Source organism: Danio aesculapii, chromosome 2, assembly GCF_903798145.1.
Source record: "Danio aesculapii chromosome 2, fDanAes4.1, whole genome shotgun sequence".
In the NCBI taxonomy this organism is placed as follows: Eukaryota; Metazoa; Chordata; class Actinopteri; order Cypriniformes; family Danionidae; genus Danio; species Danio aesculapii.
This window is the reverse complement of record NC_079436.1, coordinates 23,330,412-23,354,898: the sequence shown is the minus strand read 5'-3', so window position 1 is coordinate 23,354,898 and position 24,487 is coordinate 23,330,412. Positions and strand designations below refer to the sequence as shown.

General features: G+C 37.1%; 1 protein-coding gene across 1 annotated transcript in view; it reads left to right on the top strand.

Annotated features, from left to right (window-relative positions):
* Window positions 1-24,487, top strand: part of cdyl (chromodomain protein, Y-like) — a 43,740-nt gene that overhangs the window by 12,205 nt on the left and 7,048 nt on the right. Inside the window, exons 2-6 of the mRNA XM_056475288.1 lie at window positions 11,516-12,284; window positions 14,217-14,479; window positions 15,345-15,517; window positions 17,169-17,379; window positions 21,602-21,745. Of these exons, the coding sequence (XP_056331263.1) occupies window positions 11,516-12,284; window positions 14,217-14,479; window positions 15,345-15,517; window positions 17,169-17,379; window positions 21,602-21,745 (1,560 nt within the window). The remainder of the gene's footprint in view (window positions 1-11,515; window positions 12,285-14,216; window positions 14,480-15,344; window positions 15,518-17,168; window positions 17,380-21,601; window positions 21,746-24,487) is intronic.

The window sequence follows — 24,487 nt, the reverse complement described above, 5'->3', positions numbered from 1 at the left end:
GAGCAAGTGTTTAACAAGTGTCGAGTCCTGTGGAGGATATATATATATTTTCCATATATTTTTGTGTCTCGTGGAGGAGCTCCTAATGGAAACTTTTGTTTACTTTATGATTAATGTTGTTGTTTGTCTACAGGTTGCTGTCTCAAAATGAGCGTGTTTTAGCTACTTGTACAGTAAGGTAGCACTACAGGTATTTCCAGTGTAAACAAAACACCCATGAACAAGCTTGATACAGAGGAACATAGAACTGCCAGCTAGCGTTTTGGAAGTGTTATTGCAGAGCAACACGGCTACATACAAGACATTCTCCGCAGGTTATGGCAATCACTTAATGCAGAAGTATAATTTGGGCTCAGTTGCCACCATTTTGGTCGCATATGCACCCGAATTTAAATCTATGCGACTTCAAAATATTTTCGGGAGCATTTGTGTAGGTGCATAAAATTGTTGTTGAGCAACCGGTTTTCCCTACAAAATGTGCTCTACATGCACCGATTAAGGGACATCCATACAGAATGCATTTTTGCATCTAAAACTGTGAAACGCAGCACTCAGAAATGGTTTAAAACATTGTCATACCAACTTGCTACAGTAAACAAAAGCCCACAATTATTGCCTCACCTTCAAGCTCTTCTGTTTGGCCCACTGCTTTGGAACTAAGAGACAGCACTGCATGTAAAAGTCAAAAATTGTAACTTTAACACGGTATCTTTTAGGGCAGACATATGTGTAGGTATAGTGTATAGGCCGTCATAATGGGGTAATCTAAACACACCTAGTCCTTTTTTTTTTTTTTTTTTTAAATTTAACTACATAAAACCGGTGGACCAATTGGAGCAGTTTTCAGACTGACCGCAACTTGACGTAGGAGTGTAGTCCCCCCGCCCACCGAATTGATTGAGAGCTGCGTATTAACATGTCCTGGTAGTCACGTGTATATTCATATCAACAAGAGAGGACGAGCGCAAAGCAACCAGGAATAAAAGGTCTGTTCAGTTCGCTAGGATCATTAATCATCATCAAATGTGATCAAGAATTTAATGAAGTACAGCGATTTACTTCAGCTTTACTTTATCACCACAGCTGCTTGTCAGAACAATTATAAAAGACGACGCTTTAATCCCGGTTTGTGGACGTTAAAACAGGTTTATTTTGTACATGAACATAACAGATAACCATACAGCAGTGGAGACTAACCTGTATCCTGTCACATTTGCGTGCAAAAAGTGCAAAGCTAAACGCGCACTCTGTCTCGTGTGCGCATGTGCGTGTCTTGCGCTGTGTGTGTGTTTGTGAAAGCTAAACGTAAAATTTAACACCGCGTGCATCATTGCAGGGCTTGCATTCATTAGGATTAAACTATGCAGCTTATGGAAAGGCTGGTATTGTGGTTAACATGATGTATGCAAATAAAAAGTTATATGCCAGTTTCCATGCAATATCAGACACTATCCGTGAAAACAACACGGTTAAATTATTGTCAGCTCAGTTCATGTCAAAACGGTCATGCAGGGCTGGTGGGCGTATGCAGATTATTATTATTATTTTTTTTTTTTTTAAGCCTAGACTGTTTTTGAGTGTTGCTTTTAAATGCAATAAATGTGTTACTATAAAATCTGTAGTGGTGGTGCTCTTCATTTTTGGTGGGTGTGCCTTAATTTTGGCTGGTGCCCCTATTTTTTTAAAGTTGGGAGCACCAGTGCTACAAAGCAAAACCGTTAATTTTGAACCCTGATAATTCAGGCTTAATACATGGGATAGAAAGGTGGATGTCGAAGAGAATTGAAAGAGGTTTGTCGTTCATTATGAAAATGTTCGTTACCTGGATATCAGTCAAATATTAATGTTGGGAGTAGGTATGGGCTGGTAAAAGATTCTGACGGTATGATAACCTAGGATAAAAATATCCCGGTATTGTGCTCACTGCTCTAAAATATATTCTTTTTAAATGTCTGGGTAAAAAACCAAAACTTTTGTCCCCTTTGAAAACAATATATTCTATTTTTTTGAAAGATTTCTGATATTTTGGAGCAGTAAACATGTCAGGCTATATAATTCAAATGAATCATTGACTTCTGATGTCTTCATTTGTTTCAGATTTCTTTACAATTTAAAACGGCATCTTTGGATATTCTTTCTGCCGGAGATACTGTTGTCCTAAAAAACTAAAAAATGTAAATAAAAAATCTTACATATACCTTAGGAAAGGTATTACAGAAAATTTTGGCGGTTTTAAAACCTTGACTTTTCTATACCGCAGTATACCTTAAAAACGGTTATGGTCCCATGCCTTGTTGGGAGAGATTTCAGTCATGACTCACTCCTATTCTCTCGATGAATGAGAACTTAAAGGTGCATTGATTCAATATGTTAAAATGTTCTCTGATATATGCACAGTGTGCTGCTCAGAAAAGTGTTAGTCAGTTTATAACCACAGTAGTATGTTTAGTAAAATCTTAGATAAACTAAAAAATGAGAAAAATGTAATTGTTGTAATCACACTAGGATACTTTGTGGCCAATCAAGTGCAGCCTGGGCCGTGCATATTAATGATCCCCTGTGGATCCCATCTGAATCAGTATTTTGTTCTGATTGGACTTTTTTTATAAGGATTTTACACTCAAAGGATTTACATGAGAATGAGAAAACAATGGTGTTTTTTTTCATGTTCTGAACTTTTATTATTCAGCTATGTAAACAATATTCAGATTTTCTTTCTATGGAACCTTTAAATGCGTACACACACTTAATTAAGAACTGATAACATGAACCATAAAACACTATAAAAATATATAAATTGTTGTGCAAAAAATGTCACTTATCAAGTCAGAGGGCAAAAGTCATGTGCTTCATGATTACTTATGGTCTTTCAGTGCACGTGACTGCCTGCCTGATCATTGTCAACAGTTGGAGGCAGCATGAAATTTGATGGGCTCATAATTCCCTGTGCAGAAGAAACTCTGAACCTAACTCTATGTTAAAAGTTTACTTCTACTTCTTTAATACTAAAATTACAGGTGTTAGTTGACATGGCAAGTTAATATAGTCAACAGAAAACTAAAGAAGACCATCATGAGAAAGGATAACTACCAAGGCTTGCAAAGCTGACAAAAATCTGTTAGATGTGATAGGATATTTTTCAAGCCAGTATAGCTTTTCAAGACCAGACTCAAAAAACCGAACAAGCTGGGATAGAGAAGGATTTTTCTTTTTTTAACGAAAGGGGAGTGTTTGGGTGTTCACAACAACATTTGACCTACCTAAAAGAAAGAAAAGCAGATTTTATATTCCAGAGAAAAATGGTTACAGGTTTGGAATGACATAAATAATTCAGTTTATATTTATGAGATAAACACAACCCTAAAGGTCCTGTGAAGTGCTTTGAAATGTGCATTTTTATTTGATGTTTGGCGTATTTTGACGTAAGAGGGTGGGATATAGGCCCAATCCCAATTCTACCCCTTAATCCTTCCCCTTACCCCTAGGATAAGAAAATGTTCTAGAATACACCAGCCACAATGGCAGCATAGCTGCACCCAGAAGTAAGGAGGTTTACAAATTAGTATTTTGTTTTTGTCATTATTACCATTTTTACAACAAATCTAGCACATGTTTTAATGCATTCATAACCGTGCTCATGTTTTACCGTCATGCTAAAAAAAACACTAAAATAAAAACCGCTAAATTTCACTATCTATAACCCCTAATAATAACACCTGTATAGCAGTCCCACAACATTCTGACACTCAAATACCCTATCAGGAAAGTCTAGTGGCTGGGAATGAGCTTTTTACAGGGTCTGCTATAATGTTAATGTTGTTTTTTGTGTTTACATAGATGAATATGACCACTGTGTAAATGCGCAGTACAGTTACGATCTTATTGCCATTATGGAGATCATTATGATAACATAATATATGCCTTCAATGATTTCCTGGAGATAAACACCAAAAAATAACACAACCGGGATAACTACAGCAGTCGCGATCGTCTGTTCTCATATGAAGCAAGAGATCGCAATGACATAAGATGACGTGTGCAGGTGCTGTAGTGCTGTCCCATTTCTTATGGGTAAATTTTGAAGCCCTTCCCCTTCACACACTTGTTTTTAAGGGCCATGGGGAAGGGGAAGGGTTAGGGGTACAAAAAGAAAATTGAGATTGGGCCATAGAGTAGCTATGCCTCCCCTTTTTAAAAAAACAGCCAGTAGCGTTTTGTTTTATCACCGCTTTGCCATGAGAATGGTTGATCTGAAGTGCATCAAATGAAAAGCATCTTGAAGGGGGCAGGGCATGTCAGATACTAGAGAGCGTTTGATTGGTTATGATTTTAAGAGCAACTATAGTATGGGTTGTCATGAATAAAATCATTGATCCATTTAGGCGAAAGTAACAAACTACAAACTTTACATGTTTATATGAGTTTTATTTCTTCTAAACCCAAATTTTGTCACTGTTTTGGAGCACACTAGCTTATAGATATCTTAAAAACGTACAATAATACTAACATCTAAAAAGCTTTATTTTAATTTCATGGGATCTTTAACAAGTACTTCTAGTTCTGTTTTTACTACTGTACTGGTTACATTTAGACTTTTATCCAGTTGTGCTTGGTAGCCTCACACAATGGACTGATTCTGTGATAAAGTGCCTTATTTATTACTTTGAAAGCAGGTGTTTGTGTGCTTTATTCAGATTGGCCACAGTGCTGGAAGACCAGACCAGGCCAGCTGAGATTTGCATGCAAAGGAACCTGAAGCAGCTGACACTTTCATTGTAGTGCCATTGAATTTGATTAAGGAATTTTTCTTGTAAAGTTCACAAAGGATCTTGTTATGGTGACATTCACAGTCGGTTATTATCATGACACTGCATAATCATTAATACTGCAGATCAGTGCAATTACACTAGTAGAATCTGCAACTTCACAGGAAGAATGGACTATATTGGAATGAGACAGCAGACTTATAAAATGACAATACAGTCATTGAAGTGTTTCCCCTAGGTTTACCTTTGGTGATAGGGATATTTTGCCGGAAATATTGCTAATTTCTAGAGAACTAAAATGATTGAAGTTTTTTCAGATCATTGGGAGATTTAGAGCAATAAATGATATGTATACTCTGTAATAGGGGTGGGCGGTACACCGGTGTCATAGTCATCACCGGTGTGACATTGCGCCACGACATGGATTTTCTAATACCGTCAATACCGTGATAAATCAATTATGCGCCTTGAATGGCTGCATTTACATCAATAATAGCTAATTCTAAATAATAAGGCATTCAATTTTCTTCAAACTTTCAGTTGTGGTCTGAATACATGTCCTTATACTACAGGGCTCGAAATTGCAACCATTTTGGTCGCATGAGCGCCCGAAATTTAATCTATGCGCCCTCATAATATATTTGGGAGCATTTGTGTGTCTGAATTAGGGCTGTGACGGTAATGGAAGAAATCATGCGGTATGTCGGTTAACCGCGCAGATATATAAAAATAAGCATTTTTAACGCACCGCTGTAATTTCTATATCCCAGTCCCTTTATCAACATTTTTAATACAAGTCATTATTTTAAAGATTATGACTTGAGAATATAATTTTACCTCAGCGCTGCACTTTTCTCCTTCACCCTCGCGCTGAGTTCAGGTGACGGAGTGTTGTGGAGTAGTTAAACTATAAAACTGGCTCAGGAATATCAGTATATTAATATAGGCTTTGCTAAAAGGCTGGTCAAATGTGGGTCTTTTTTTACAGAAGCTATTAACAGACGCGCATGCTGCAACCGGTGATGAGTCAACAATCGCAAATATTTTGACTTATTTAAAGTAGGCTATAGGCTATAGCATATAATAATTTTGTGTAAAGACATTTATAAAAAAATTTTGCTAATATATCACAGGAGTTTGTGTAGCAATTACAGTGGAGCATTAATTAAATCCTTTTGGAGCGAAGCAAACACTGCAGTTGTGTAGCGGATGGAGACGCACAAAAATATACAATTCAGATATTTTCGTCTGCAGAAAAATATTCTTTGAACGAATTTTGTTTTGTACAATTTGTATCTTAGTTTTTGTCGGTCAGTTATTTACAAAATAAACAAGAATAACTAATAAACTGAAGTGAAGCGATGTGCCTCAGGGTCCGCTATATGCTGCGGCCAAAACACAAACTAAATACAATCGTAATATAAATAAAATAAAAGTGAAATATTCAGTTTCGAATATTTCGAATAGGCTGCTCTTTTAATTTTGATCATACAGTTAACAAAGATTCCATATTCCAAACTGAATATTTCACTTTTATTTTATTTATATTACAATTGTATTTAACAGACCAGTTTGTGTTTTGGCCGCGGCATATAGCGGACCATGAGGCACATCGCTTCACCTCAAAGGTTAGTTATTCTTGTTTATTTTGTAAATAACTGACCGACAAAAACTAAGATACAAATTGTACAAAACTAAATTCGTTCAAAGAATATTTTTCTTCCGACGAAAATATCTGAATTGTATATTTTTGTGCGTCTCCATCCGCTACACATCTGTGCAGTGTTTGTTTCGCTCCACGGAAAAAAAGGATTTAATTAATACTCCACTGTAATTGCTACACAAACCCCTGTGATATATTAGCTACATTTTTAATAAACTTCTTTACACACAATTATTATATGCTATAGCCTACTTTAAATAAGTCAAATATATGCGATTGTTGACTCATCACCGTGGTCGCAGATGCGCGTCTGTTTATAGCTTCTGTAAAAAAAGACCCACATTTGACCAGCCTTTTAGCAAAGCCTATATTAATATACTGATATTCCTGAGCCAGTTTGATAGTTTAACTACTTCACAACACTCCGTCACCTGAACTCAGCGCGAGGGTGAAGGAGAAAAGTGCAGCGCTGAGGTAAAATTATATTCTCAAGTCATAATCTTTAAAATAATGACTTGTATTAAAAATGTTGATAAAGGGACTGGGATATAGAAATTACAGCGGTGCGTTAAAAATGCTTATTTTCTGTGGAGCGATTGATTTGAGTTAGTAGGTCTGCTTTATTAAAATAAGCTTAAAAAAAACTGCCTATGCTGGTTATAAAAAGGATTCAGTGTTTTCGTTTTGTAATCTAAATTTGTAATTTAAGTGTAAAATACTCAGGGCAGGCCTTTTATTCCTTTTATTTAGTTTATTCTGTTTTTCTATACAATCCTGAAAGATTCACAAGCAAAAATAAATACTAAACTAAAATGGGCGGTGATGACTGTAATAACCACATCACTGCGGTTGACATCTCATTATGGCGGTGATGCGGTTACCGTCACACCCCTGGTCTGAATATAATGGTTGTAGTGCAATCTGATTTGATTTTCTCTAAAAACTTGCTGAATCGCTCTACCCTGCTGAAGTATTGGTTATTAGCTGTCAGTCACTCAACGCTTCCCGCTGTCAGATAACAGGGAGTTTTTGTTACTGCAGGAAATGCAAACGGCTGAAGAGTGAAAAGTGCACAGGTTTGCAAACCTCACCTAAAGTTATAATAATAATAATAATGGCGCAGATGACAGCGATCATAACATGAGGTAAATGTTGATCCGCCAGCTGAGATCAATCGAGTGTTTTCGGAGAAGGTGCCCGAATCTCGATGCGTTGCATTCACCGCGTGTTCAGCGCAAATGTCCGCTAAATATAAAGTCTAATACTGTAGACATCATCGCCAAAGAAACTCACCTTTACTAAGTTTACACTGAAACTACGGCTCATAACAAAGAGCGGAATTGCGCCGGTGGTCATCATGAGAATCCTGCTCTGTCTGCTCATAAATTGGTGTGGCTGACTCGCCTGCTTTATTCCACCAGCACAGAGAAATGAAGATCAGCTCATAACGAGACTGAGCATTTACAATGACCCAAACCAAAACTTTTAAAGAGTGATAGAAGTGAGACTTTCTTTTGTCCGTTCTTGAGATGTATATTATTTTGCTATTGAAAGTAATACCATGATATTATACCGTCACCGTTCAAAAGATGAAAAATACCGTGATATTAATTTTAGGTCATATCGCCCACCCCTACTCTGTAATAATCATATATACCATTTATGGAAAATAATTATTTTTCATTAGCTCCCTAAAATACCTATGCATGTAAAACTGAGCTGCTTTTAATTCTGTATTCTCACTGTAAATCAGATGAGCTTTTTATAAGTGCGATGTATCAAGTAATAAAATAATAATAAACTAAATTATAAAATAATAATAAACAGAATAAATAATAAATCAGGACACACTTTTTTCTGTCATGTTTAGTTCATATTAAAATAAAACAAATGTTTGAAAATAAATACTAAAAGTCATCCATAGGGAGGTCACAATATTTAGATTTTGTTGTGTGATATATTGCCCTAAAATCTATTAAAATAAGGAATATTACTGTCGTTTTTAAACTATTTTATTCAACTCCTTATAAAATGCCTGTATGACAATTAACTAGCATAGTAATGCAAGAACATTCTTTCAAAGTAACACCAACAGCTTTACCTTGTGGATCATTGTGTTTAATGGCTGCACATCTTTGAATCAGTGACAGTGATATACCTGGGCTTACAGGTCGATGTAGTCTTGTAGGGAGACCAGTCCTGTTTAGTTTATCCCGCCTAATCAAAGGTAAAGCTTGGAAAACATTAATTACCATTCAGTCAATATTTGTTATTATTAATAAGTCAAAATCTTCTCATTTCACTGAGGCTCATGCTGCGGAGCGAGGCAAAATTCTAGATCATGCTTCAGACAACATGTGCAATTAGTTTTCCTTGCGCCTGAAATGTCGAATACACACAGTTGTCAAAATATTCATTCTATGGACACCCTGAACAAACCCAGGAAATACCAGTCTATGGGAAATCTCCATAGCGTAGGATAAACGGAAGATTAAGCTGATTTTATTTGATTCAACAGGAGTAATAAGCACATGACCAAGACAGCATATGGTTTATCTGAGTTCTTATTATAATTTTCCCAATTGTAAAGTATGCAGTGATGCAATGCCTTTGTCGCTGCTTATTAGAATGTTATTATGAAATATGTTGCGTCCTTCATTCTGTTTAAGAAGATGCATCAATTTAAACTCTCGATTAAAGGTATGAAGTGAGTTTTGAGCCAAAACGTTATTATATTTGGTATTTGTATTTAGCAACATTCACTACAAAGGGCCGTAGTTCACTGAGTAACCACAAAAATAGCTGTCAGTATTGCAGAATGATTATTAGTGATTTCACTATCGCATGCACTATTGTAGCTTGGTAGAAAACTATAAAGTAGTAGTTTAAACCAGTGTTTCCCAACCCTGTTCCTGGAGGCACACCAACAGTACATATTTTGTATGTCTCCCTTATCTGACCCATTCGTGTCAGGTTTTGGGGTCTTTTCTTATGTTCTGCTGAGTTGATTCAGGTGTGTTTGATTAGGGAGAGGTTGAAAATGTACTGTTGGTGTGCCTTCAGGAACAGGGTTGAAAAACACTGGTATAAACTATAAACACTGTTACAGCTGAACACGCATGCTGGAGATTCACAGCTAATTACAGAACCGGATTTATAGACAAATGCGCACAACAGTCATATGTGATTTATCATACTGTAGGGTTGTCATGATACTGGAATTTGGTACCAATCGATACAGAAAATTTAAAAACATCCTATTCCCGAGAACATTTGAGCGGTGTTGAGCACGTTCTTAAACACAGCTGATTTGCCATCATGTTTATTAGCTCAACAGAACTGACTGACTGGCCGTAAAGGTTATCAGTTCTCGAACTCACCGTTGTTTACAAAGGGTGTCCGCGGAGTCTTAAAGTATTACGTTAATAAATCAATTATAAGAAAATTAAGGCCCTTAAATGGTATTAAAAAGTCTTAGCTTTTTCCAAATTGTTTGACTCCAAAAAAAGCGTAAAATATATTTATTTTTCTCCTAATATTAAAAACGGCATGCTCGATCCACGCGATTGGTTCAGGCTGGGACGTGTCTGGCCTACAGTAACTTCTCCGTCCGGGTGATGTCTTGTAATTTGCAACAAGCACGGGAAGATGATGTGATGCTCTCCACATGTAGCGAAACCATAGAGAGAAACAGTCGGCAAAATGGGAAAATTTAGGTTCGCGTACTCCTGGTTGGAGAAAGACGAGTTTTAACAATGCTGAAAACAGCTGCATAGTTTATTCTTTCAAGCTTTGTTTCTTTCGAGCTTATCTGAGTTCTGTTGCATGGTTGTGCTCCATTGATTTATTTAACTACAACTGTTTATTAATAACTGTTTAAGGCTTGATACTGATTAGAATTTGAAGTGGCGATGAGGTCTTAAAATATTCTGAGAAGGTCTTTAAAAAGTCTTAAAAAGGTATTGAAATTACCTGTAGGATTCCTGCATATACCCTGTTACAGAGTGTAACCACAGAGACAGGGACACTGGAGCATTTTTAAACCACGATTCAGCAGCAGATCGCTCAAATGTCAGCTTATAAACAAACCAGCTGATCGACATGACTGTTAGCAGTGTTTAAGAATGTGCTCAACAGTGCTGAAATGTTCACATAGGACGTTTTTATAATCTCAGTACCAACTGGTACCAAATTCCAGTATAATGACAAGCCTAGTCTACAGACCTCTGAATATGCTCAAAGGCATTAGATTATTTACTGCTGAAAAAAATTAGTTTGTAAATGCTGAATCTAGGCATGGGACGATAACCATTTATAAGGTATACCGCAGTTTGGAAAAGTCAAGGTTTTAAAACCGCCTGTAATACCGTTCCTAAGGTATGTGTAACATAACCATTTTTATTTACATTTACAAAATTATCCAAAGAGACCATTTTAAATTGTAAAGAAATCTATGTTTTTTTAAAGAAATTAAGACGGCAGAAGTCAATGATTCATTTGAATTATTTAGCCTGACATGTTTACTGCTCCAAAATATCATAAATCTTACAAACAATAAAATATATTGTATTCAAAAGGTGTTTTTTTTTTTATCTAGACATTTAAAAAGAATATATTTTAGAGCAGTGAGCACCATACCGTGATACAGTGATATTTTTATCCAAGTTTATCATACCATCAGAATCTTATACCGGCCCATACCTAGCTAAAAACGTGTGCGAGGGACTTTTTTTTACCCCAAACACACTTCATAATATCATTTAAAATAAATCCTTATATAAGATGATTCAGTAGCTGTGTGTTTATTAGTTATGCTGAATCAGTGAAAGCAGTTAAGTCTTCTGTTTATTCAGCAACCGCTACATGGAATTCCTGGATTTCTTCACACTGTGCATCTGAAAAGATGTGCATGGTAATTGTAGCTTTCCTTGCGAGTCCTATAGCTTAATTACGCCTTATGAGTTGGTTATATTCAGTTTGACATTAGCTCCATCCCAATTCAGAGATGGTCTTTTTATTCTGCCATTACTTCATTATTTCACATACACTTCACTAAACCGCACTTCATCTGCTTGCCTTTCTGTAGGTGGAAAGAATAATGGGCAAACGCAAGAACAAAAAGGGCAAGACTGAGTACCTGGTTCACTGGCGAGGCTACAGCTTTGAGGGAGACACCTGGGAGCCTGAGGGTCACCTGTCCAGCTGCATCGAGTTCATCCATGAGTTTAATCGACAACACAGCGAAAAGCAGAAAGATGGAACTTTGCTCCGATCCACACGCAGCTCCCCGAGCACAGCCAACACTAGCATCAATGCCCGCAAGCAGATCAGCAGACCTCAACACCCTTCAGCGAATTCCAACACAGCCAAAACCTCCACGCCAACCCCAAACACACACCCCACAAAACGACCTCAGCCAGCACAGAATTCACCCAACGACAGCGACTCGCCACAGCAGAAGAGAGGACGTTCGGCTGGTACGAGCAGCATCACGGGTACAGTCACTGACACGGCCCCCACAGCAGCGCCAGCTGCTGCACCCACTGTGAGTGCTCTGCGCCGCAGTATGGACCTGTCGAAATCTGGCATTAAAATCCTGGTGCCAAAGAGCCCAATGAACAGCCGCACAGACACTGAGGAGTCTCCCAGTGAAGCAGCTCATAGTCTGGAGCAGTGCAGCCAAGAGCCAGATGCTGTTCCTCCTGAAGTGGCCTTGCTGGAGAAACCTGCTGGAGCCATGCGGGTGCCAGGAGAAGAGCGAGCCCGAATGGGCACAAGGCCCAGAACACAAACGGCACTTCCACCACCACAGATACCCATTACACCAGCTGCCGTCCGCACATTGAATGGAAAAGGTAAAGACATCTTGACTGGGCGCATGACTTTCTCATGAGGGTTTTTTTTACTTTCAGGCTTGGAATCACCACTAAATTTGTTTGTTTCAGTCAGTAATTTAATGGATTATGTGTTTCCAGTCATAGAACGACACAATAAATGCTAATAAACAAGCTCTTGATAAATAAAAGCAAATGTGTTTTAGCTGAGCATCATGCACTTCCTGGAGTGTTTATCAGCTGTACACTTGGTTATCCTAAATATGATCATGCAAGTACTCCATCAAAACTAATCAAAATTTTGTTGAATGTTGAGATTTTGTATTTTCATATTTAATATCAAATGTATCCTAACTAAACTAAAATACAGTATTACAAAACTTACATCTGACTTACATCTGAGATTTTTCTTGCATAACAGCATGATGAATACTCCCTACAAAGGGACAATGACTAATTCAAAAAAACATTTTACATGGACCTTATTCAGCTCCAAGACTTTTTAAATTTCACTTTATTAAAACTTGGTTTTCTAAATCGACCATTAGACTTTAATTATAATTTCATGATTCAACACATGACTAGGGTTTGAAATGATGTTCTATGCCAGCCTTGTGAGGTTCTTGTATTACGAACGTTCATATAATTCCTCAAGATGCTTTCCCACTATCATTGAACAGATTTTAATCTGGTTCTTCGACTTTGTTTTTAGACTCGCAGACAGACTCAAATACCATACAGAATTACATTATTGCAGAACACTCATAAGTACAGACATAAAAAAAAGTTCAGGAATCTTTTTTGATGCTCCAAAAGATCTAAGACGATGCCAAAAATAGACACTGTTATTATATTTCACTGTAAGCATACCTTTTAACTAGTAATAGTGTTAAACTTACTCATTTCAGGTCATAACAATTTTACCATGTATTTGTTAATGATTGTGCATCCGTAATGAACACCCATTTGAATAATTAAAATTAATAATAATAGTACATTTCTTATGCTCATCAAGACTAAGTTTAAATTAGGATATTCAGCAAAGTTGAATTTTCAGCCAAAAATATTATGGAAATCCTTTATAAAATTCTAGAGATATTTAGTGTCATTGTTTTCATTCATTCATTGCATCCATGTTGAAAAATATTAGTTGAAAAAACAAACTAACCCCAAGCTTTGGACCAATAGGTCATAGATTCAAATATATTAAAGTGATAAAATGACATTTAGAAATATTAAAATTCGTCAATAGCCGGCAGCTAGCTCTCTGCAACTCTCACATGGTCGCCCACCAAAGCTGACCAGTACCTGGATGGGAGACCACTTGGGCTGCTGCCGGAAGTGGTGTTAGTGAGGCCAGCAGGGGGCGCCCAACCTGCGTTCTGTGTGGGTCCTAATGCCCCAGTATAGTGACGGAGACTCTATACTTCTCAGTGAGTGCCATCTTTCGGATGAGACATTAAACCGAGGTCCTGACTCTCTGTGGTCATTAAAAATCCCAGAATGTCCTTCAAAAAAGAGTGCCCAGAAAAGTGCTATATAACTGTTGGAATTATTAGTGGTTAAGTGCGCCAACATTAGGCACCATGGTGCTTGCAGCAACCCAAGTTCGATTCTCTGCTCGAGGTCCTACTCCCAATGCTTTTCTGTTTGTCCTCCACTGTCCTATCCCAATAAAAGGAGAAAAAACTTGAAAAATAATTATAAAAAAGAGAAATATACAAATTGTATTCATTGTAATAACATAATTATATTAAATATTGTATTAATAAAATGTTTAGAAATGCAAGATTTAAATTAGTCTACATAAGTAAAAAAAAATTTAATTGTTATCAGTATCATTTGTGTATTTATTATATGATTATTACTGTACAGTTTCTATAGATTATCATACTATTATACATAATTATTTGATTCATTGTTTTTTTTGCTTTTGTTGCTGTTTTTTCATAGGAGTGACTACTCTAATGGAGGCCTCATCTGCCAATGGAACAGCCATCACACAGAGTGCTGCAGCTGGAGTGATGAGCAGCTCAGGACTGACAGGCAAAAGGCGTTTTGAGGAACGGGCAAATTTTGACAAGCGCCTGCGTTTCAGTGTTCGACAAACTGAGAGTGCTTACCGCTACAGGGACATAGTTGTTAAAAAACAGGACGGCTTTACACACATTCTGTTTTCTACAAAGACCTCTGAGAACAATTCGCTGAATCCTGATGTAAGTGTAAATGTATTACACAATATACCAAAGTTGCATGTTGATTTCGTTTTCAGTTCTAAATGCACCTAAATAATAATTCTATTTTAAGTGTTCTGACATTTGACTCATTGCTTTTTATAATCCGATACCTCAACCTCAGAATTAACGCTAGGTGTCATGATAGTAAGTAAAAATAAAATCTCATGCCATAAAGAAAATATGTTATCTTATTTGTACACTGTAAAACCCAACAGTATAAGGGTATAAACTGTATATGAGCGTCACATGCATATTTATTATTTATCCACTGTAAAACCCAACAGTCAACTTTATCAAATAAAAAGAGTGTAGTTAACTCAAAATTGACTGAAAGTTAATTCTACCCATTTGAAAAAAGTTTTGAACTCAGTGTTGAAGGTAATGAGTTAAATACCTCATTATTTCAACTTAAATAGAGTTTCTCATGTAAATTAGTTTTTTAACTCAACTGGTTTGTAGCAATCAGTTTCCTCAAACGTTTTGAGTTGCCTTAACATATCGGGTTTTACAGTACTCAGTTGTTTTGAGTTCTCTTCGTTTACTGTGCTCCAATTGCTTCGTTTATTCAAATGGATTAAGTTCACAGTACTCATTAGGATTAGTTTTTGGCTGTTGCAATCGGTTTCCTCAAATGGTTTGAGTTAACTTTAACTTTGGGGTTTACAGTGTATATTTTGAAACGAAATGGAAGTTTGTTTTGAAGCATATAGCCACATTCTGCATGTACAGATATTATAGGTGCATAAATATTTTTCCCATATATGAAGTTGCTTATACTGTGAATGACTTTGATCATTCAACCTGCCTTGATTTGATCTGACAACTTTACTCAAATGGTTTTCAGGTAATGAAGGAGGTTCAGAGTGCCATGGCCACAGCAGCAGCTGATGATAGTAAACTTGTCCTACTGAGCGGTGTTGGAAGCGTCTTCTGCTTTGGCCTTGACTTCATCTACTTTATTAGGCGGCTCACTGATGATAGGAAAAAAGAAAGCATCAAAATGGCGGAGACAATCAGGTAAATAAAATATGAGAACATACATTTACTGGGCACTTCATTAGGTATACCTTGCTAGTATCTGGCTGGACCTACTTTTGCTTTCAGAAGTGCCTTAATTCTTCATGGCATAGGTTTGAGAAGGTGCTGAAACTTTCTTCTGAGATTCTGGTCTGTATCGACAGGATAGCGTCACTCAGTTGCTGCAAATTTATCGGTTGCACATCCATTATGCAAATCTCCATTTCCACCACTTACCAAAAATGCTTTATTTGATTACAGTGAACTTTATGAACTTTAAAACGCTGTATGGAAATGCATAATCCATCCACAAGTTAATTTCAGCATGTGTGTGTCTGCTACTCTGAAGTGCATATAGAGGAAAATAGAGGTAAAGTTGTTTCTTAGCTCGCAGAAATGATACTATTATTATTCGAATAATTGCAAGAGTGCATGGAGATTATTTACAAATGCTTATGCAATATTTAAAATTCACACTAAAGTAAGTTTGATGTTTGATTTGGTGTTGGCTCCAATAGCCTAGTGGCAACCCAAGTTCAATTGCTGAGATAATTTGAACTTAGTTTGCCAGGAAGTGAGAGTTGTTATACTCTTAAACACATGGGATGGAAAACAGTGATTTTATTTGCAAATGTTTTTGCAATGTTTAATATTTGTGCTAAAATTTATTCACAACTTGGATGGAAACACAGCTATTGTCAGGTTCAGAAAACCAGTTGATTTGAGCTTTGTGACATGATGCATTATTGCTCAGTTGGTACTAAAGGCTATCAGCCTCACCCATTGATAAACGACAAGATGGATCCATGCTTTCCTGTTGTTCATGTTAAATTCTAAAGCTGCCATCCAAATGCTGCAGCAGAAACCAACACTCTACAGCAGACCCTTTTTCAATTTTTTAATCTGTCAACTTTTGGTGAGCCTGTTTTCTGTGCTCGTCTGAAAGTGTCACCTGTGTGCTCTTCTTTTTTCTGCTGCTGCTGTAGCTCATCTGCTTCAAGGTTCAATGTGTTTTGCATTCAGATATGCTCTTCTGCAGACCTCACTTGTAATAAGTAATTATTTGAGTTGATGTCATTTTACAATCAGTTCAAATCAGTCTGGTCATTCTCCTCTGACATCTACAAGACATATTCACCCACAAAACATCTGTTATCTGGATATTATTTTATCCTTTTCTGAAAATTCTTTGTAATCCTTAGAGAAGGTTGTCCATGAAAATCAAAGTAGATCAGCAGTTGCTGAAATCTTCAGACCAGTCTGTCTGACACTACTGATCCAGGCACATTCAAAGCCACACTAAGTTACAGTCTGTGAAATCAAGATTTACAGTATTGATTTTGTTAGCACACCTTTGCTATGAGGGAATGATGTGCAAAAACATAGTGCCACCCCAACTCAGTATTTAGTTTTAGTTGGAAGTACGTCAACATACTGAAATATTGTCTCGGAACTTTCGGCTCATGCAGACTTTAAATGACCTCTTTCTCATTCTGATGCTCAATTTGAACTTTAGCATATATTGACCATGTCTTCATGCCTAATTACATCAAGTTGCTGTCCTGTGATTGGTTGAGTAGAAGTGCGCTAAATATGTGTTTTTTGACCATATTTCAGTGAGAGAATTTAGTGTATTTTCTGTTGTCTTCAGAACTTTCGTCAACACATTCATCCAGTTCAAGAAGCCCATCATTGCTGCTGTGAATGGGCCTGCCATTGGTCTTGGAGCATCTATCTTGCCCCTGTGCGATGTAATCTGGGCCAATGAGAAAGCTTGGTTTCAGACTCCTTACACAACCTTTGGCCAAACCCCAGATGCCTGCTCATCTGTTACATTCCCTCTCATCATGGGAGTCGCATCGGTTAGTACATTTAAGTTTTTTTTTACACTTGAATATTCAACTTATTTGAATTTAATACATCATTTATAGCATTTATAATTTATCATATGCATGTATTCATTTATTATGTGCAAGCCTTAATCTGTTAACTGACACTAGCCAAAGAATTCATTTATATGATATGTTGATCTCTTGGCCTTACTCTGATGTAAAGGTATTTATTTGCCCTTTAAATACATGAGCAAAAAAGTGACCACTTGGAAACTGAAAGGTTTAGAAGACCCAATGAAAGGTTAAAGGCTGATTTATACTCCTGCATCAAGCCTTTACATTCCGATTTACATTCCGGCACAGCCTTCGCGTGGTCGCATAGACCTCGTTATGGCTGACGCCGACGCTGATGTGCACCTCTCAAAAAAATTTAACTACATGTCACAACGACATGTGATTGACTCAGTGATTGGTCGGCTTGGTAGCTGTGACCAGTGTGGGCGGGACCGAGAGCAGCGCGAACCTGTTGGAGCAAGTGTTTACAAGTGTTGAGTCTCATGAAGTAGCTCTAGATGGAAACTGTTGTTTGGTGTTTACCTTATCGTTAAAGGTGTTGCATGTCCGCCAGTTCCCACCTCTGAATGAGTGAGTTTTAGCTACTTGTACATTAAGGTAGCGTTCAGAAAAAACAAAACACCCACGAAGAAACTCAACACAGTGGAACATAACCTATTGCCAGCTAGCGTTTCGAAAGTGTTATTGTAGAGCAACACAAACAGCGCGCAGAAGTATAAAGGCAAGTACCATGGGTCACGGTGATCACGCGATGCAGAAGTATAAATCAGCCTTAAGAAAGCTAAATTTAGTCCAATATTACTTTTCAATTACAACATTTGATCAAACCTTTTATTCTGACCAGTTGTCATTTTCTGAAAAATAAAAATGCTCCAATGATGATTTTCAGTTTGGAATAAATGTTAGCAGATCTATATAGAATAAAACGGCTATTAACATTTTACTCAAACACATAATGAATCACGATCACAGATTTTTTTTTATAGTTATAAAAAAAATTTAAAACGTCAATGTCAATTTTATTTATATAGCACTATTAAACACAACCAAAGGTTGACCAATGTGCTGCACAATACACGTCACAAAGAGAAAGATATAAAATGATAGCTAAAACAAACAATTCTCACTGGTAAAATGCCAAATCAAAAAGGAATGTTTTCAACCTAGATTTAAAAACAGACAGATGATATAGATCTAATACAGAGGGGCAGAGCATTCCACAATCTAGGACCCGCTACTGCAAAAGCACAGTCACCCCTGCATTTCAGCCTTGACTTAGGGATGCATAATAATTTCTAGTTTGATGACCAAAGAGACCAATCAGGGGTGCATTTCCGAAAACGCACTAGTTAGCCAACTAATGCCAAGTTCAGACTGCAGGATTTTCAAAGTGGTCGTGTCACAGATGTTTTCACACTGCCTGACTATCTGGGCTAGCGTTCTGTCAGTGCTGTGTTTACACTGCAAGATGGATCGGCGACAGGGATTTTCACACTGTATGACATTACAAAAGGAGAGTCACCGAAAACTTTGTCCAAACGTCTCACAACCACACACATGCGAGAAGTGACATGGAAACAATGCAAGGTCATGTAGTATATGTTTTGTTATTAAATACATAATAAGAAAGAAGCCTTTAGTGGGGTAGAAAAATTACATATTTGCTCACCTGGGTTTGAAGGGAATTAGCAATTTCTCCTCAACTTTTTTTCTTTTTCGACCTGGTTGTGGTATTGCTCAGATGACACGGCAAACAGACACAGGTGCTCCTGCCAAATTTCCACTAGTTTCTGCTTCATTTCTTGGGTCCAAATAGACTGAAAATGAGCGCTTTTAACTTCTCCCCCAACCTCTCGTTGGCTGTAGGCAATCGTTGATGTTGTTTTCAATCAGAACACATTTCACACGGCATGATTTGAATCGCCGACAGCTCCAGATATTTAGCATGCCAAATATATCATGGGTGTCGGCGACGCATCGGCGATTCTCTCAGATTGCATCTTTGATAGTTCACGCTGTGTAATTGTTCCTCACATGCGTTTTCCAAATCCGTCGTTCCAATGAACATTCGCAAACTGCATCGTGAACTTGTACGCTTGCAACCACACCTCTCAAGCTGTATTCAGAAGCATAGTTCCTGGCTGTTTAAACTTGGAATGATTTTAAAAAGCATTAAAGTCATCTCTCTTAGGTGTAAATTGCTTTCAAAGTATTTTTACAGTTCACTTTTAGCAATCTTCATATTGACAATTGTGTTCCCTTCATAGTGCACTTTGAAAGCATTTATGATATTTTAAACACAGTCATGGCTCATGGCGTAAGCTATAGGTGACCTATTATTTAAAAGCGGAGTTCATGTTACATCTCCAAAGCTTGTTAAAACAAATATATATATATATATATATATATAGCATACATTAATGCTTTTAATTTATAGTAGGTTATATAGTAGACTTTTCAAAAAAAATAAACAAAAAATAAACAAGATCCTACTTAATAATAATAATAATAATAATAATAATTATTATTATTAAGTAGGCCTAGGATTTTTTTTTTCATTTCCTAATAAATAACCTACTGTAAATTAGGCTAACGACCATTAACAATTTATATGATTTATATATGAGATTAGAATATGTGTTAGCTTAGTGATTTTATTTGGAATATTCTCAATAATATTTGTTTTAAGAGTTTACACTTAGCTGATGATTAATTATAAAGCTTGTTTGGCATGCTGTCCTGGGAGAGAGCCCTGAGCTCATAAGATCCTCGAGCCTGGGGCTCCCTCCGGTGTGTAAGGCGAGAGGGGAGTTTGAGCTCAGGTAAATCTCGAGAACTCCCCTGCTGTAGTAGCTAATGAACAGATAGTGGTTGCTCTTGAGATATAACTACTTACTAAGAGCATGTCTATGTTGCCGATTTGGATTAGTCATTAAGTTGCATGTTTTTGGATGGTGGGAGGAGCCCAGGGGAGACCAACGTAAGCACGGGGAGAACGTGTAAACTCTGCACAGAAACGTTGACTGGCTTGGTAAGGACTAGAACAGTGACGTTCTTGCTGTGAGGCAACAGTGCTAACCACTGGGCCACCGTGCCACCCGTCTAGGAAAGGAGGAGAGGTAGGGGTGGAAGGGGGGATTCTTCAAAACAAAGATGGTTGTTATATGGAGCTTATGTTATTTATAAGGGCTTAGGAATCGTCTGATTGGTGAATCAGAAATTGGATAATGCGGGACCAACCGCAAGCAATCATAATCCTCTCGAAAGGCACATGAGCACATGATCCTCTCGAAATTAGTTTATAAATAAACTTCGCAAAGAAAACATATTTAGGTCCTATATGTGTCGTTTACATATATTACAATTAATATGGAAAACCAGTGCATGTTTTTACCAAAACTAATATTGGAATTTTTTTAAAATGCGTGTAAAGCAATATTTGCAAAAAAACATTCTGAAGGTTTTTTTCTAAAGTAGTAGCTACTCCACTCCATTTGGAGCATCATTATGGAAGTTTTTTCGTTATAACTAACATTGTTCAAACGATGGATCTCCAACAGAGAAACTACAGTTTTGAGAAACACTCATCACTACATCGTTGTTTTCCAAATGATGCATCGTGCTATGATAGTTCAGTCGCGAGTTATGTCGTTGTTTGGGAAAGGCACCCCAGGCTGATGTTTAGTCAACGAATCTGACAGATAAGGGGATGCAAAGCCATTTAGTGATTTAAAAACCAACTGAAGAATTTTAAAAGTGACACGATAGTGCACAGGCAACCAGTGCAAAGAACATAAGACTGGTGGGATGTGGTCATGTTTTTTGGTACCAGTTAAAAGCCTTGCAGAATTTTATTTTATTTATTTTGAATTAACTGTAAACGGGATAGTGTTGTCTGACTACTCCCAAAATATAATGAGTTACAAGAGTCCAACCTAGAAGTAATAAAAGCATGAATTATTTATTCTAACATCTTTTCTAGATAGAAAAGGTTTGACTATTGTTAAGAGCCGACTAAAAAAAACTTTTTTACACCCAATACTGCATAAGATTCCTCTGATTTGCAGATAACTCTGATTTAAAATAACTTTTAAGAATAAGTTTATGCTATATATGTACAATGCTTCTTGATAAACAGTTTGTTATGATTGGCTCTTCATTGATGCTTTTCTCACAGGCTAATGAAATGCTGTTGAGCGGGAGGAAGTTGACTGCTCAGGAAGCTTGTGCCAAAGGACTCGTTTCCCAGGTTCTGTGGCCCGGGACTTTCACACAGGAAGTCATGGTTCGCATTAAGGAGCTAGTATCTTGTAACTCAGTTGTAAGTCATCTTTTTATTCGTTTTTGTTTTTTCCAGTCACATTTTCTTGAAGCATACATCCACACATTGCCTTTACATTTTTTAATAACGTCTCATTTTAGATCATATGCATCTGATTCTCAAACTCTTTCTAAAGTCAGCTGGAAATCATTATTTTCTTTTATGTTTTGAGTATTTTATGGACTTTAAGGGGATTGTTCACTCAAAAATAAAACATTGTCATTTACTAATCACTCCAAACCAGTTTGAGTTTTTCTTCTTGAATACAAAAGAAGATATTCTGACCATTGTTGGAAAAATCAACCATTGACTTCCATGGTAATTTTTTTGTTCCTAGTATGAACATGAACCTTTTCTCAACATATTTCAGAATATCTTATTTTGTGTTCAACAGAAAAAAAGAACTTGATAAAAGTTTAGAATCACTTGAGTGTGAGTAAATGGTGAGGATATTTACATTTTGGGTGAATTACCCTTTTTAGACCTGTTAAGATTATAAATCACTAATACATCAGTTGCGATAAAACCCAAAGTATACTTAAGTTTTTTTTATTTTATGTGTATGTTAGAGAACATACTCAAGTCAAACACACAGCATGCTGTGATTTTGTTGAGATTCACCTTTTCTGAGTGTTTGAGATGAATTTAGAATTTTGCACTGTGCGTTTAATGAGATTGACCAAATGTCTATTAATACCAGATGTTGATGGTAAAACCCCATTTGCTACTGTGCACAGGCACACAACAACTTTCAAACTCTAAAAGGTTCATGCTTGTCCAATGTCTTCACTTTTTCCATCTTCAGTAGTTTAATGTTCTTCTTATTTTGTGAATAAACAAATTATGTACAAATGATTTAAAGCAGCAGGAGTAGGTTGAGAGGATCCATCTTGAGAGGATAATACAGTATGTGACAAAAGTGAATACACCCCTCACATTTCTGCAAATATGTATTTATATCTTTTCATAGAACAAAACTGCAGAAATGACTCTTTGACACAATGAAAAGTAGTGTAAAGTTTGTATAGCAGTGTAAATTTATTGTCCCCTCAAAAGAACAAAAATACAGCCAATGATAGCTGAACCCCTGGCAACAAAAGTGAGTACACCCCTAAATGAAAATGTACACATTGAGCACAATTAGTCATTTTCCTTCCCGTGTCATGTGATTCATTAGTGTTACACTCAGGAGCGTAACAGCCATTTTAAAAGTGGGGGGGACAGCTGTATGGTCACCCAAAAGTGATTAATGATTTATTAGCAATAAAGTTTATTTAATAATCTTTTAACCAAAATTCTAAAATAATTACAAAATATTAATAACAATAAATAAACAGAACCACACACATTTAAATTAAGCATTACTCTGTGTGAAAATATTTTTAAATACTACAATGCAATTGCAAAATTGCAAGTTGATACTACACATAACGTGAGATGGACATCGCCATGTGTACTTGCGGCGATGAATCATTCAAAAGCAGAACACGTAGGATTCAACACGTAAATTCACCAATTACTCCCCAAATACATGCAAGTAAGTGGCTGGTGAACTTAGAGAGGAGTAGATTCAACTTTATAGTTACTTTCAGTATGTGTATCTGATATGATTAAAACACATCAGCAAATTATATTTTAATGGATTGTTAGACTTCCTTGTGTCCATAAATTAAGCATTTGGCAGTTAAAAAGGCTGCATAATTGTGATAATATAACACGTCTTTCTCAGCAGAGTTAAGTTGGTCTTGTTTTCGGAAAAAAAAAAAACGAAAAAAAGAAGCACTTTTACGACGGTCCCTTACTGAGAGTTTAGGTCAGCGCGAGCTCTCTCTGGCTAAACGCATATTGTGACTGCTCAAGCAGTGCTCGTAATATCGAGCGATAAAAGAAAGACAGCTGTGAAACATAACCAGCTTTGTCTTTTTGTAGGGAATACAGTTTAGATCTTTTTAGGGTTAGAGGTTTTTTTGTTAATGCCGTCCGTCACTGAATGTGTCAGGAATACCGAAAACAAAACCAACTTAACCCCGCTGTCTTTCTCTGGCTCAGCACCAGACAAGACACCAGCACCAGGGACTTTACGGTTCTCACTTTGAAATGGAACAAAAGTAGGATTCTGTAACGTTAGTGATTTACCGTGATTTACCCAGCTGTAGCTGTTGCTCCCTTCCGCACCATGAATGAATGAAGCTCGTGGCAGACGCGGAAGAGATTCGCGCTGTGATTGGCTGAGTGATCGTTCACTCAAATCAAGTAACAAATCAGAGAACACTTGCGGCCGCTAGGTCAAATAAAACGTGCGGGCCAGTCGGGGGACAGAGTAACCTGTTTCCGAAAAGTGAGGGGGACGTGTCCCCCCCGTCCCCCCCAGTTGCTACGCCCCTGGTTACACTGTCTCAGGTGTCACCAGATAGCAGGCCAGTTAAATTTGATAAATTTGAGTTAAATTTAGCTCTTCCACTGTCTCAACCTGGCTACTGAAAGTTCAACATGGCAAACAACTCTCAGAAGACTTTACATATAGATGGCCTAGGCTATAAAAAGATAGCCAACACTCAGAAACTGTGAATTCTAAGAGGTACTGTGACATACTGAAACAGAGCATGATCCCCTCCCTCCGGAAACTGGGCCACAGAGCAGTGTTTCAGCATGATAATGACCCCAAACATACCTCCAAGATGACCACTGGCTTGCTAAAGAGGCTGAAGGTAAAGGTAATGGACTGGCCAAGCATGTCTCCAG